This window comes from Schistocerca nitens, chromosome 1 (assembly GCF_023898315.1).
Source record: "Schistocerca nitens isolate TAMUIC-IGC-003100 chromosome 1, iqSchNite1.1, whole genome shotgun sequence".
Taxonomy (NCBI): domain Eukaryota; kingdom Metazoa; phylum Arthropoda; class Insecta; order Orthoptera; family Acrididae; genus Schistocerca; species Schistocerca nitens.
The window spans coordinates 449659839-449675818 of NC_064614.1; the positions used below are offsets into that span (position 1 = coordinate 449659839).

General features: G+C 45.9%; 1 protein-coding gene across 3 annotated transcripts in view; it reads left to right on the forward strand.

Moving 5' to 3' along the window:
- The first annotated feature begins 4388 nt into the window (after positions 1–4388).
- The window catches only part of LOC126251534 (thymocyte selection-associated high mobility group box protein TOX-like), a 488002-nt gene continuing 476410 nt past the window's right edge, over positions 4389–15980 (forward strand). For all 3 annotated transcript variants that reach the window (XM_049952058.1, XM_049952043.1, XM_049952074.1), the window contains exon 1: positions 4389–4731. Coding sequence is in view for 2 of the 3 variants with exons in the window: in XM_049952043.1 (XP_049808000.1) it covers positions 4663–4731 (69 nt within the window). In the remaining variant the exon portion in view is untranslated. The remainder of the gene's footprint in view (positions 4732–15980) is intronic.

Consider the following 15980-nt stretch of genomic DNA (forward strand, 5'->3'; position numbering starts at 1 on the left):
ATTTTTTGAATATAACATCTGCCAAATGTCCTCCATTGGAATCTACACACTTCTGCAGCCAGGCCTGGAAGTTTCCCATTACATTTTGCAGCATATTGACTGGTATTCCTTCAATTCGTTGTTTTAGGGCTGGGATAGTTCTGGGAGGATCGTTCTGAAAAACTCTTGTTTTTAAGTAACCCCACAGAAAAAAGTCGCAGGTTGTCAAATCAGGAGAGCGAGGGGGCCAAGGGATATCCCCGCTTCAGGTAATGACGACGCCTGGAAACAAAGCATTCACAGCGTTCATGGCAGCTCTTGCAGTGTGGCTTGTTGCCCCATCTTGTTAGAACATTGTGTGTTCATTCACTGGAAAACGTGCGACTTCCGGCGTAAGAAAGTTCTGGATCATTGCAATGTAACGCACAGAGTTAACAGTCACAGGACTTCCATTGATATCCTGGAAGAAAAATGGGCCTATGATTTCTCTTGACGACATTGCGCACCAAACCGTCACTTTTTGAGCATGAAGAGGCGTTTCATGAAGTGCGCCAGGGTTTTCCTCCGACCAGTATCTTAAGTTTTGTTTATTAACAAAACCAGAGAGGTGGAAATGCGCCTCATCACTCATCCACAAGTGATTTACTTGGTCATCATTTTCTTCAAGTCTTCTGACTAGTTCCTCACAAAATTGTAATCGTTTCTGATAGTCACTTGGTTTGAGAGATTGCACAATCTGTATTTTGTATGGGTGAAAATGTAAATCTTGACAAAGAATCCTTCTCACTGAAGTGTTACGTATTCCAAGACATAGAGCATGTTGTTTGGCAGATCGGCGTGGACTTCTGAGCATTGCCCGTTGAACAGCAGCGATGTTTTGAGGGGTTCGGTTTTTGTACTCCCACTTCGTGTTTTAGACATTGATCCAGTTTGTTCTAGGTTGTTTATCCATGAACGAATTGCTTTATCTGAGGGAACAGGCCTGTTGCGCGGTATGTTGAAATGGCGTCGAAAAGCAAGTCGCGTTTTCACCAAACTCTCACCATTCGTATAATACGCTTTAACTGTGTAGCCACGATGTTCACCTGTCCAACGATCCATCGCAACTAAATGGCGAGACATGCAGGTAGAACGGAGCCGGCCACCATTACCCCCACCACTCACATTCCAGCTGTCAAGGCCATTTCCAATCTGCCCGCTTCACTGGCTAACCCTGTATATCTAACGTTATAAACGGGCACCGACCTTTGAAATATTTTTAGAGCTCCATCACACTCTATACGTCCACTGTAACCATCATAATTCTTAGAACACTGATGTTCAATAGGTCCTTCAGTGTTTCCATGGCAGGTATGGCAGTACTTAGATAAGCACTCAACATCAACAACTTTTGCATTCTCCAGAGAAGTAGCACTTACAACACCATTCAAGGAACAGTGTCCTCGACGTTGCCATGTCCCATCAAGTGCAACAGCAATGTCCCTGGTTCCACTAATATTTACAGTTTCTTCTACTGCACGTTTCATAGATGCTTTAGACACAACCGTCAAGCCACATGTACTTGCTGAACCTACTGGGAGGAGGAGGAAGTTTCATCAAACCACAAAACGTTTGAGCAGCCTTTTTTCCTTTCATATTGCACACATTGCATACACTAACTTCCAATTGTCATCATATAAATTATGCACAATGTTCAAAGTCATTTTCGAGATAGATTTATTGCAGGATCTACACAGAACAAGTAATTTTGACGCTAAACCCTTGCTGCTACTTTGTTGTTCAGTTATTTCCAGACAGCCTACACCATCACATTGTTTACATTTCGCCACTTCCTTTATCAAAGAAGATAAGATCCCCACATCAACAACAACAAATCCACTACAAACATCGTCATTGTCAACACAAAAATTTGAATCACCAGGAGGCGTGCAACGTGGAAGTTTCTTCCCTGAAGGACTGATTGGTTCAAATGGCTCTGAGCACTATGGGACTTAACAGCTGTGGTCATCAGTCCCCTAGATCTTAGAACTACTTAAATCTAACTAACGTAAGGACAACACACACATCCATGGCCGATGCAGGATTCGAACCTGCGACCGTAGCAGTCGCGCGGTTCCGGACTGCGCGCCTAGAACCGCGAGACCACCGCGGCCGGCCCTGAAGGACTGACACATAGGTTACTTTGAACAGTGTGGCTTGCGTTGTTTGTGAACTGGTTACCACGAAATTTCCTTTTATTGAATTTCTTGATGCGTGGCATAGTTCGTATTTATTGCATACTAAAGGATATGTACTTCCACAAATATATATAGCACTTGGGCAACAAACATTCAGTAACACATGAATAAACTGCTTCAGCGAAACAAAAGTAAATAATAGCAAAGATAATCATTTACAGGAGACTAGAACCCTGCACTGTTACCAACGGTTAAGTCCCATAAGACTTCACACACATTTTTGTTACCAACGTATGGTTGGTTCAAATAGCTCTGAGCGCTATGGGACTTAAATTCCGAGGTCATCAGTCCCCTAGAACTTAGAATACTTAAACCTAACTAATCTAAGGACATCACACACATCCATACCCGAGGCAGGATTCGAATCTGCGACCTCAGTGGTCGCGCGGTTCCAGACTGTAGCGCCTAGAACCGCTCGGCCACACCGGCCGTCGTTACCAACGTATACAATGTATCATACGTATCATCGCTGGAAACAGAAAGTTCACAGTTCTTTTCGAAACAATAATGGTTTCTGTAACAGAAATAAAGGGAGCGTGGCGACGTATATGACAAAGTTTACAATTCGGTATTTATAGGTCATTTTTCATTTGAAACCGTATAATGTATATATCAATGTAATCAGGGAAGACTATAAAATTTAATAAAGTCATAAAAAATTCGATTTTTCCACAATTTATAAGTACCCTGTATCCTAAAGGCATTCTTGACTAACTTCAACTCACGACGTCCAGTCTCAAAGGTAACTAACGCTCACGATCGTTGGAGCGTGTATTTAACGCCATTGTATCGCCCTAGTAGCGCTACTAGCACAGCTCTTATGCGACTGGCGTGACACTTGGATAGACATCATCTTTCAGATGTAGAAGCACGCTAACCAACTTTCGTCTAGGCCGTCCAACTGCTTCTTTGTGTTGCGATTTTTTTTTTCTGTCAGTGTATTTCTAACGTCAGGGTGGACAATTAATCAATACATTGGTTCTGACATTCGAAAAATATACTTTTTCATCTCGTTAAGTGATTTTTGTTTCGATGATTTTAGTGCTCAACAAGAAGAGACATAAGATAGACACTACTCTTATAGAAAGTTTCTGTATCTGTCACTGCGGAGCTACTTGTCGGAATGCGAGGTGTAGGTTGCTTGAGAAGAGCCAGGAGCGGGTGTACGAGAATGGACAGTCTGTTGCCTCCCGGTGCGGGACAGTAGTGGGTGTGAGCGGCAGTTCCCAGAGGATGCGGCGGATTAGCGGCACAGAGCGCGCGTGATGCCGATGCGGCCAAACAGTCCCCCGTGACGCGAGCTCGGCACGCCGCATCGATTCGCGGTTCGCGGCCGCGGGAGCGCCACGCGTGCGGGCCGGGTCGGCCAAGACTGCCGCCGCCGCCGCCGCCTCACGCGCAAATTAATCGCTAGCATTAAATGCCAGATCCGTCTCGCGCGCTCTCCGCCGCAATCGATGACGGACCCACCGAGGCGACCGCCCGAGCAGCACACACGATGCTGGCTCACACACACACACACACACACACACACACACACACACACGTGTGGCCGCCTCGCTTTTAATGCTGTTTGCTCTCCGGCTTGTGCGCCCGCGCGCGCGCGCGTGCGCGTGCGTACGCGCGGCCGCTTCCAGTATAAACACTACGTCAGAATGTATTTTAACTAAATTAGTCCATGTTCTGAAATGAATCTCATAAATATATTTACTCAGAGAAAATTAATTAGAATTTAAATGGAATTTTTGATGAACTCGGTTGTGTAAATCATTTTTCAAACCCATTTTGTTAATCGAGTTCAAAAAATTGTGATTGGAAAATGATAGTATTAAAACAGATGCCTCACTCCCCCTTTTTGTTTCTCTGTATACACGGGCGGGGAAAAAAAAAGAAACGGGGTTTAAAAATATGTCTGCTCGGGATTATTACGACCTTTTTTGTTGATACGGAGATTGAAATCGGCGCGGGACGGGTACGAGTCGGGGCCGGTTGTGCGCATCTCTGCGGAGGGGAAGGCGCCCCTCGCGGGTGGGGAGAGGGCCCTCTCCCCTCCGCGGAGCGCGGCCGCGGGCGCCGTGGTGGGGGCGGCGGGCCGCGTGGTGGGGGCGGCACGGGCCCCCGAGCGCTAACCGGCGCGCCGGCGGCCCTCCCGACAACTACTCCGTAGTGCAACGTGCCCGCGCCAACACGTCGAGGCCCGCGAGTCGGTCCACCGCTGAGCCGCCTGCCTACCTTGCCAGCCCACCTGGCCCAGCGCCGCCCGCAGCAGCTGTAGTGCTCAGCCGCGCCCGACCGCCGCGCGGCTACACCGCTCCCGGCAGCAGAGCAGAGGAGGAGGAGGAGAGGAAGCGCGCCGCGGGCGAGAGGAACCCGAACAGAAGCCAGCGTGGAACAGCCGGCGCTGTCGCTGTACCACGTACAGCGTCCCTGGGGGCCCTGCCAGGCTATGGAGGCTAGCTACTGCATGGGCACCGATGTAGACGTCTGTCGGATGTTCGATCAGTACCTGTACAAGGTGAGTGCGTGCCGTGCCAGGTTGAATCTCGCGCGCAGTCCGCCCGGTGCGTGCGTGGGTGGGTGTGTGTGCGGCCGCCGCCGCATCTCGCTGCCTCGCGTGTGTGTGTCTACGATGCCAGTGCGCTAGGAGACGCTTCTACTCTGTACCGTGTGAAACAACCCGTTTATCGTCTACAAAGTGCCCTGTGCCTCCGAGAGTATTACAATGAGCGTGCGGTGATTAGACGAGTGTCGCAACAGTGCAGCGCCCTACACTAGCCCCTTTCCCGAGGGTGATGTTATACTCTTGTGATTTATGAGATTGTACGGCGTAATTGATATATAACATATTTATGGGTTTACATTCAAATGGACAATAGCATTTCTTTGCACAGTAACAAGGCAGCAAACACCTTTGAGATCATCGTTCGCTGCGCTGTCGAAAACCCCAGATCGCTTCCCAAACTATTACGTGTAAAAATCAAATCGTTATCCCGAATGAACAGCCTGAAATATACGTTCTTTCTCTAATCTGCGTTTCGAGTGTGATGGTGAAGTAGACACTTTCCTTTAATTTATCGTTCATTCGAGACTTAGCGGGCTCGAAATATGATTGTTCGGATTTTGCCTGTTATTACAGTCTTGGCATTAAATGAGTATAGTCCTGAGAGCGTCCAGCCTGTTTCTTTTTATTTCTTTATTTACTTGACAAGTGATACTGTTAATCTCATCACGTGAGTAATCCAGATCTCATGTCTGAAGACAGTGTAAAGTTCTGTCGACGCATCTATCGCGTGAAACTATCCAGCGATTAAATGTATTATACACGCGTTTGGTAGAACCGCAATTCGTAAACCAATTTTACCACTGTAATTTAATATCCTTCAAATCACTTGAGGCGAGTATCGGGATGGTTTCATAGCGAAATGAAAACTGACGGACAGCAGAATTAAATCTCCTCCTCTTCTCGTCAGATGTCTTGTAAAATGTAAGTTATAGTTGGTTCGATAGATGAGTACCCGTTTTTACAACTATGTGACGTATTAGCGTCTCCGTTTGGTAAGTACTGCTCAGTTGCTCGCAAACTACCATTTTGTTTCCCTGTTGGAGAGAACATTGCCTTGTGCGTTAATAGCTCGGGAAGACATGGAGATAAAGTTAGGGGATCGGAATAAGAGAACTTTGTGATTAGTCAACACCTGTTGGGGAGGCGGCCAGTTCAGTGACCCCCGCCGCCCGCCTCCTGGACGCCCCGCGCAAGAGGGTTGTTTGTATTAAAAAGTAATTACCCGCCAGGCGGAACACTATTTGCCGAGAAAGACTGCCCCGCTGCTCCTTGCCGCGCTCCCGTTGCTCACGGTTTCGAATCGCAAAGTCATACCTTGTTGCCAGTGCGAGACCAACTTGCCTCATCAGCATTGAACTACCGGTTTTCGGTATGCCGCATTCTATCAGAGTATCGTTTTCGTTCAGAAATCAATGGCTATACGAGTTTCAGAACGTTCGAGCACTTGCTGTTGCTTCGCCTTAATAGTCGTCGCGTTCCAGTAAGCGCGCGATATTTCTCATCGCTGCCTCCAAACAAGGTGAGCACGGTGGTTAACAATGCGTATGCTATGTTCAAACGGTGTCCGTGTCGTGGCTCGGCCTTATAAATGCAGTGGGCAGTGTTCGCGTATGCATAATGTAGTATAGCGCGCACGTCGCGTTCAGTCGGCTGCCACGAAATAATGTCACGATATTTTACCTTGCGAAACGGAATTATAAAGCGGTAGCCCCCTAGTCTAGAGCTCTTTTCAGAGCTTCTACTCTTCTCGCGCCACTGATACCGGTCTTACTTTACGGCCAGGAGATTAATGAGTTTCAGCGCGTCGGATATGCCGTCTCCGAAGATGAAACTGCGTGTCCCATGTAGCTGACGCCATATAAAGGCGGTATGGTGCGCCCGTAATTTACGATATGAGAGGGTGTCGCTGCCGGAGGAGAGGGTGGACGGCAGAGAGGGGCGGAGGGGCGATGTCGGAACGGGAAGTGCTTCTCTGCGCGTGCGGTGCCGCACGGAATGCGCCCAAATTTACGCCTAGCTTTTCCGCGTGTGATTGCGACAGTCAGCAACGGAGCTCGCCGGTACCTTGAAATCACCTCTTCGTGCCTGCACTGCTTCTGGACACTAGTGGTTGTACCTTCTACTAACGGTAAAGACGCAGCACTCAACGGTGGTGCAGAATTTTTCGTAACTTTTGTAAGTGACGTCTATCTTAAGGTTCTTATCTCAACGAACTCCGAACTGTTAAGAGTGGCAAGACGCGCGGCAGTACATTACGGCCGCCGTAGTTGGAAGCTGGGTGTGGCTGAGGACGAGTTCCGCAGCGGCTCTGAACGCCGAAAGTGCTCCTTTTCTGTGCACAGGAGAGTGAACAGTACTCCTTTTTTCCCCCTCGTTACATCGCTGGAGTCTGAACAGGCTATTGCAACAGATAACGCTTCAGAGCAGCGTTTTTTCGTCTTCGCCCATAATTCCGTCGCATATCGGACGGGCAGGGAGCGCTCTAAGCTTTCTCGGTCGGGCATTTCTGCTGTTTGGAGAGTGCTGTAGAAGCCTGCGTGGGCCGTCCGCCGCATGACAGCTACAGCTCGGACGGGCAACGCGCGCGCTCCCAAATTATGCCCACTATCTCAATCTCGCTGATGGCCGAATCTCACCGTAATCACTATTCTGCAATCACCGGGGTAATGATACGTTTGTCAGCAATAACTCAGCGGAATGTGTTTTGATTGTCGTAACTGCGGCTGTGTGCCGGCGTCCGCCCGCCCATTGGCTCCGGGGCCGTAATTGTTCTTTATCTGTTGCAGTAAAGTCCGATTACGGTCGCCTCTCATTAGCGTCTTATTGCTCGATCTCGTCTCGTAGACAAAGGTAATTTAATTTTATGTAGCTCCAGGGACTAATTGTAAGTTTTAGTAATCAGTTGATAGCGGACACAGAGCACTTTGTCGCAGAGGCCACACAGCGGCGGCTGTGTACATTTCTGCACACCGGTAGTTCTTGTATCGATCAGCAGGCAGAGAGCAATCTGATTCGAATCATCCCAAAGAGCCCAGTTGTCTAGCCATTTGTACCGGATGAAATAAAGACCAACTTATCGCCACATCTACAGCGCTATCTACTTGTCTGTCAACATTGCATGTTAAGTTTCTTTCTACATCATGTATCTGTTCGCTAGTCCATAGAGGCGGGAGAGGGGTGGAAGGAAACTCAGCTAAAGTGGGCTTTCTCATTCTTGTCTTGTTCTGACTCGAAAAGTGTTATGTAACCAGTAAAATCTTTAGACTCTGTGGTGACCTTTAACCCAGCACGGTGGAACAGCGGTTAAGACACTGGACCTTTAGGAAGACTGAGGTTTGAAATTTCTAATCTAAATGTAGATTTTCCGTGGCTTCCCTAAATCGTTTAAGACGAATGCTGGGATGGTTCCTTGAAGTGGGACATGGCTAATTTCTTCCCCCATCATGACATGTGTTGTGCCTCGTCGCTACTGACATAGTCATTGACGGGACGTTATATTCTAATCTTCGTTCTTTCTTTCCCGATATTTTCTCAGTATCATTTTTTTTAAACTGTCCATTAAAAAGGATTTAAAATTATATGTGCTGGCCGTACTCATAACGGCACGTGCTGGCCTCGGGAATTTGAAGCTGGTGATAACGTTAAAACGATGTAACGACCCAAGGTTGCAAGCCGGACACTTGTCTTTCGCAGATATTATTCTTCAGATTGAACCAACCGGTCGCGACCCTCTGACCAATGAAAGATTCATTTCACCACATATCTCCGCCATTTCGTTACAGCGTGTGCCACAAATGAAGTAGCCGATTGCATCATTTCAGAGAAAGGAACGTAACCGCACAATTCGTAAGTTACTCTGTTTCCACAACAGCGCTGAAGTCTCCATACCATCATCTCTTCCCAACCTAAAATTTATGATAGCGAGCTAAAGGGTGTTCGGTATCCAATGCCTTCATTTCCTCTAGCGCTCGTTAGCATTCTACATCTGCGCGAAATCTAGTCGTCTTATTAACGGCTCACACTTGCTATATACAGAGCTGCGAACAGAACTCCGTTCGTGGGTGTTCTGAAAACATTCTGAATTACTATTGCTATTTAGAATTTTGCGGACAAAAATCAGGGCGTACAATTTCGTTTCGACATCAGGGCGTGCCGAAAACTGTGCAGGCTTTTGTTTGGTGTGCAGCAGCAGCCGTATGATAAGAGGGGATGGGAATAACGACCCCCGAGAGCGCACCTGTCGGGACTCGTTACTTCACGGCAGACCTGCCGCGCTTTGGTTCGTCGGGTGCGCCTGCCACGAAAATAAGACCCAATACTCTGCGCCGTGAGAGGAGGCCGACAGGCTGGTAAATTGGCAACGACCGTCGTGCGAAATGACCGGCAGAGGGCGGTGGTCACGGGTGGGGGACTACACTCACAGCGAAACTATATCTTTGTCTGGTCTGCGCGCCCATTCTTTCGCAATCGTTTTGAAATTGTGAGGGAGTAATATCTTGCAGGTTTATGAGAATGGGCGCATCATCTACGACGTAGGCATCAGTAGCGAGGAAGTTAGCTGCTGTAACTTGCCTGGGCTAATTCGGGGCAGTCACAAAAAACTGTATTCAGGACAGCCTAGGTTTTACCACACTCATCAGAGTGGCACTATTTTTATTCGCTCATTACTACTGAAATAAAGGCTTCCTTTGTAAACGATTCTGAAATGAGCACAGAAAACAGTTAAATCTTTCATTCGGTTAAGACAGCTTTCGTATTAATTGCTGATCTGTATTTGAGATACCGCAGTATCGCTAAGACTGCAAAGTTATTGATTTCAACAGCCACTTCGAGGGAATCACTTGCTTTACGAACCAGTTTGCTAGAAACAATAGCAGTCTTTGATAAACTGCTTTCCTTAGAAAAATAATTCTTATCATTCTGGAAGTAATATTTGGCCATGTTTATTTATGAACTGCGTGACGACCGATACCGCAAAATACGTGACAATAAGGCAATTCCTACCTCCGTGTGACATGAGACAGGATACGGGCAGCGATGCTGGGAAAATTATCGTCGGAAACGCAAGTTGCATTTTGGATAAATAACTACAGTTGCCAGTATCAGGTTGTTTCACAGCTAATAGGACTGTGAACCACAATTCTGCTCCGCCGGATACAGTTTGTCACGAGGGAGCCATACCCGCTTCAGTGCTCGCTGTTTCCGTTCCGAGAATTCCAGAAGGTGCTGCTTACGCCATCTTGCGATCAATCGGGAAACTGAACAACTGTTGGAGGCTAAAACTTGCCTGAAATTACCGACTCCAACTTATTGGGCAGCATATTTTCGTATACGCACCAAAAACCAATGCATTATGCGTACCGACTGGCACTTGGAACTATTATATTACTACCAATATATTTGTCACTCCCACTTACGATTCACTCGCGCATGAAGCAAGAGCCTATCAGTTTTCGTAAGAACAATACTTCTTATGCCGTACACTGGTTCTCCAGTTCATCTTACAACCCTTTTGTGAAAAGGATGTTGACTTTTTTTTCAGCAGCTCCCTTTTAAGACTTCATAAAATTTTACGCACATCTCTAGATTCTTTCGATCATTCCCTCTAGAATTATTAGATGAAGATGTCAAATTTTTATGCGTTTGCGTTGCACTTTCCCGAAAAAGTGGCATTAATTCGAAGTTTCTGAAAAGGTCTATCTATGAATAATTTTACGTGTTTGTTACATTCCGCAGCGATAGAAGCCACATCCATAACGTAGCAGAGAAGGGGTGCCCAATTTTAACTTATCTGCGCCACATTCGATGAGGACATTTTTGGGCAGCATACAATTTACTGCTCACTAACAATAATCGTTGGAAAAGAAGAAGAGAAACGAATCAATGACAGAACAGCATCGTGTGGTGGGCGTTTAAAAAAAAATGGCTCTGAGCACTATGGGACTTAACATCTGAGGTCACCAGTCCCCTAGAACATAGAACTACTTAAACCAAACTAACCTAAGGACATCACACACATCCATGCCCGAGGCAGGATTCGAACCTGCGACCGTAGCGGTCGCGCGGTTACAGATTGTAGCGCCTAGAACCGCTCGGCCACTCTGGCCGGCGGTGGCCGTTTCAAATTGAAAATATGCAGTTTATCATAACTTTAGATAAACGAAATTTTATGGATTTTTTCCCGATCGTGTGACAGATGCTCACTTAGTGGACAGCGCTGATAATTGGTTTGGGCTCTATGCGGCCCGCGGGTTGGACACTACTGCTATACAGCAACAGCGCACTTTTTTTCTCTGACTTGGGAACGTTATTTTGTATTTTATTTAATTTTAGTCTAGCTGCAAACTACTGAGAATTTTATCTAAACCGTTGTGGGTTTCTTTAATGGCCGGCCGAAGTGGCCGAGCGGTTCTAGGCGCTTCAGTCTGGAACCGCGCGACCGCTACGGTCACAGGTTCGAATCTTGCCTCGGGCATGGATGTGTGTGATGTCCTTAGGTCAGTTAGGTTTAAGTAGTTCTGAGTTCTAGGGGACTGATGACCTAAGATGTTAAGTCCCATAGTGCTCAGAGCCATTTGAACCATTTTGTTTCTTTAATTTTTCCCTTTATAGAATATCATTTCGAGTGAAAAAAGTAATAGTGCACCTAAGACCTGATTTCTTTTTTCCTTTTCCTTCATCATTACTGGTTACTTCGCTTTTTCACGTGCGAATGGGCTGTCAGCAGTCGTATCGGCGCTCTTATCCTGATCTTTAGTTTAATTAGGTGATTATTTACAATAATTAAAAGAGCTCACTATAATGTATTGAAACATATGAAATGCGCAAAATAAATCTATTGACTGATGCTGTCCGCAACTAGAAGGAGCTGTGTAAAGTTAACGAATGACGAATAACAGAAGAAAAGAGCGGGTTTGCTCACTCTTTCCGCTACCTTTTTTTTTGCGTGTATGAATGACATGGGTCAGTCTCATACCGACGACCGTATCTGTGTTATCGGCGTCGAGTAGTGGTCCGTATCGGTGCAGTGCAGTCCGGACTGACAGGACGGTGCATTAGGAGCGGGCAGCGGGCACGGCTGTGACAGAGCGCGCGGCGCACGGCCGAGCGCGCTCGGCGCGGTGTGACGCGTGGCGCCGACTGTGCGCTGGAGCGCGGCACAGCCGCCTGCCCCACTTACTTCACTTCTCCGCTTACTCTCGAATTTGTTTTTTTCCTGCTGAATTATTCAGCTCATGAATTATGTATCACTTCTCAAGTAGCGCGAACAAAAAGTGAGAAGACGGCGGCGGAGGAGGAGGGGAAGAATAAAATACATTCATTACCTCGCGAGGAAGTAAAATAATGTTATTAATGCATTAATATTAATAATATGACAGTTTTAATATCCATAACAATCCGCTCGCCGCTGTAAAGTGCGGCTAGCCGCTGCGGAGCTATGCGGCTGATCGGCGATCTCCGGCGACATGTCACCTTTCCGGTTAATGACGCCAGTGTCGTTCCAACGTGCGAGATTAATCTGTGGGCCACACTTAATGCCAGACAGTATTTTTCTCTCCGGTAAAGGCGAGTGGTAACTGATAGTACTTCACATTTGGTGACGTGTAAAATCTTAAATTACTTTCCTCGAAACACGTCTACACCGGTTGTAGGTTTTCGAAACGCGACTTTGCTGTGTGGACAAAAAGTTTTGCAGTGGTTAAATTTTTCAGAATGGAGTTTACAATTCAAACTGACAGAAATGTTTATCATACGTGAATAAATTTCTCGATATTAATAACATTCTTTATTGCAAGCATCCTCCATCTTGAAGATACTTGAGAATATGTAACGACGTTGTCGACTATAAGAGAGAAAGCATTTTCTTCTTTTTCCAAAAATAACGCATGTAAGTCTATAAGAAAACGGTAGGGTGACATTATGCGAACATCCTGTGAATATTAAGAGCGTTAAGTGGTGTGAACTTTCCGGAGAAAATTGTGGGTGCTCTGTTCAGTACTTGACTATATCCGGGGAACATAACAGCATGACACTTCAAACAGCACTATTCCCACTGTGACCATGAGTCCAACTTTTGAGACGATTGCCGCTATCTACCTTTTTTTTAAAAAAAAGTAACAATCAGCTTAAAAAAGGGTTCAAATGTCTCTGAGCACTATGGGACTTAACATCTGAGGTCATCAGTCCCCTAGAACTACTTAAACCTAACTAAACTAAGGACATCACACACATCCATGCCCGAGGCAGGATTCGAACCTGCGACCGTAGCGGTCGCGCGTTTCCAGACTGTAGCGCCTAGAACCGCTCGGCCACAATGGTCGGCAATCAGCTTAAAATTTCTATTCTTTTATTGCTAATAATATTAAGTAGCGTTCTCGCTTCCCACGCCCGGGTTCCCGGGTTCGATTCCCGTCGGGGTCAGGGATTTTCTCTGCCTCTTGATGACTGGGTGTTGTGTGATGTCCTTAGGTTAGTTAGGTTTAAGTAGTACTAAGTTCTAGGGGGCTGATGACCTCAGATGTTAAGTCCCATAGTGCTCAGAGACATTTGAACCACTAAATGTAAAGCCGTTTTTCATATTTTGAAACAGTGAAAAGCTCTGTGATACGCATGAGCAATTATTGAATGCTGAGTAGTAAGCTGCTCGGCCGAAGGAGCATTCAGGTATACTTGCTTCAACATTTAGCCTTCAATTTCAATCTGCTGAATACGTCTTGAACTACAACCTTATTATCGTTGTTCATCATTAAAAGGTAATTTAATAAATTAATAAGAGCAGTGAACAGTTTTAGTAATTAGAATTTTGGGGCTCCGGAAGTGTCGTCGAGTTTGCCCATACGGAAAATTAGGGTGGTGGACTTTCCCCACACGACCGGTGTACGGAATACGAGTGCTAGCCAACGACAAGCCGAGTCCCCCGATAGTCGCCTGATGCCCGGTGCTGGGGAATTAATCCCCGCCGGTGGGCAGAACGACAGCGACTAACGGCATTTCCCAGCGCTTCGTTTCGTCACTGCTCTGCCGTCCGCATTTCTCCTTTGTCCCGTATTTTCACCGTACAGAAATAAAAAGGTGTAAGAGCGAGTCGACTATCAATCCGAACTCGTTTCTCGCTGTAGGTCATTGGCGCCACCGTGTTCACAGATTGTGTCAAATGAAGTGGGATCAGATCCTGGTGCTCTTCCGGGTTTTCATTGGAAATGCTAATCCATTATTTCCATCTAAGCCTCACGTTAGTAGCCATAAACAATGTGCTCGCACTTAATGTTAAACAGTTATAATAATAGACGTGAGATACTTTATAAATGTAAGATCTCCAGTCAGGAACCAGTAAGGAAGAAGTCATACACGTTTCCTGGATGTTTCCTGGATAGTGTGTGTGTTGCACACTGATTAAAATAACTCAACCACCTGTGTTCGAGAAGACCTGCGCTTCCTGAATATAATTCGCATTGTCTAAGGTTTTTTTTTCTTCTAATATATGGGCGGACTTAGTAGCCTAGTCCCTGTTCACCCGTAAGAATGAAGGTCTTATTCACTGTGACTACCACCTTGTTTAATACCTGTATAACTCGAGCCAGTTGATATTAACACAGACTATTCATTATAACCGAGTTAAAATTTCGTGATACACTTCCAGTAATCAGCTGCGTGTAGGAAGCGTCGCTGCACTATCTGGTGGGTGCAATGAATAGTTACACATCTCCCACCACGCAAGAAGTCTTCGTCGCGCTAAGCTGCGTTAATAACATGCGTGCTACAGTAATCAACAGGCGGGTGCTTCAAAAGCAAATACCTGCATGAAGACAGAGTCTGCAATTAGGAAGGAATTAACTATTCTTAGAAAAATTCTTATCAGATGTTAACAGTTTAATTTTTCACAGCTTTGCTCATCGTCTGTAACGATCTTTTGACTGGATGCTTTAAGAACGATTTCTTTTCGGAGATTGTCGTTTTGTATCTACCGGTGTTAATGTGAGGGTGTCGTAACACACTAAATCTGCCACTATAGGAAGTGATTCTCAGGGAATGTTGGCTGCGCCGTGAACCGTGTAATAGGCGCTTCTATGCTCACACGTTTTACAATTTTAGTTCTAGCAGAACATTTCAGGCGCTACAACACTAGGAGTGAGAAGATACATTTTATAGTGGGACTTTTCCTGTGTCTTCAACGCAATAAATTACTTTTATTTCTACTCTTTTATTCTATAATCCTTTGGGCAGTGAAACTGTTAGATTAGATGCAATATGTTATGTTCCGAGCTCCTCCTTGTCCGCTAAAAGCAAAACGGATAAAGGAAAGTAGCCCCTGTACTATACGCATATGTTGTTGTCTTCAGTGCTTGCAAAAGACACAAATAAGTTTACGGCTCATCTCTAACCTCAGTTTCTTGCTAAGTGGCAAGCAGGGCTGTCGGCATCGCACTGCACCCTATTGCGAAAATGGCTCTGAGCACTATGCGACTTAACTTCTGAGGTCATCAGTCGCCTAGAACTTAGAACTAATTAAACCTAACTAACCTAAGGACATCACACACATCCATGCCCGAGGCAGGATTCGAACCTGCGACCGTAGCGGTCACGCGGTTCCAGACTGAAGCGCCTTTAACCGCACGGCCACACCGGCCGGCCCTATTGCGAAGACTGCCGTCAGTATTTCTGGGTATCTCTATAACACTGTATGCGCGAGAATGTCATAAACCTGGGCTCTTATTCGTACGTTTTCTATTGTCATTTACCACAGGAACGTGAAAGTTGCACCTCATCGGGAATCGGATGACGGACCGCAGTTTGCTTACCTCTGTGTGAGATTTTCATTGCTTTTTGATCTTCTATCGTTTCGAGTAATTACTGTTACCTGTCCGACTGATGTGGGTATCACCAGAGACGTAGTTACCTTCCTTTAGGTGCGTTATGTTTCATTTGTCTTCTCCTACCTACAAGTGCCCTTCTAACTCCATTGAACTGTTATCATAACGACAGAGCTGTGCTTTCCTGACTGCGCTCGATGTTAAATCTAGATTACTAAACCGTTGTAAAATTTACGATTACAGTCGGATATAAAACAGGATGTTTTGCACTTAATTTGGTATGTAACGGACGTCTAAATATTGTCAATGACTGAGGCATTGTCTATAGATTATGACTTCCGCTGAATAAATTTGAAGAAGCACAATTTACGATGGTTTAGTAGCAATGTA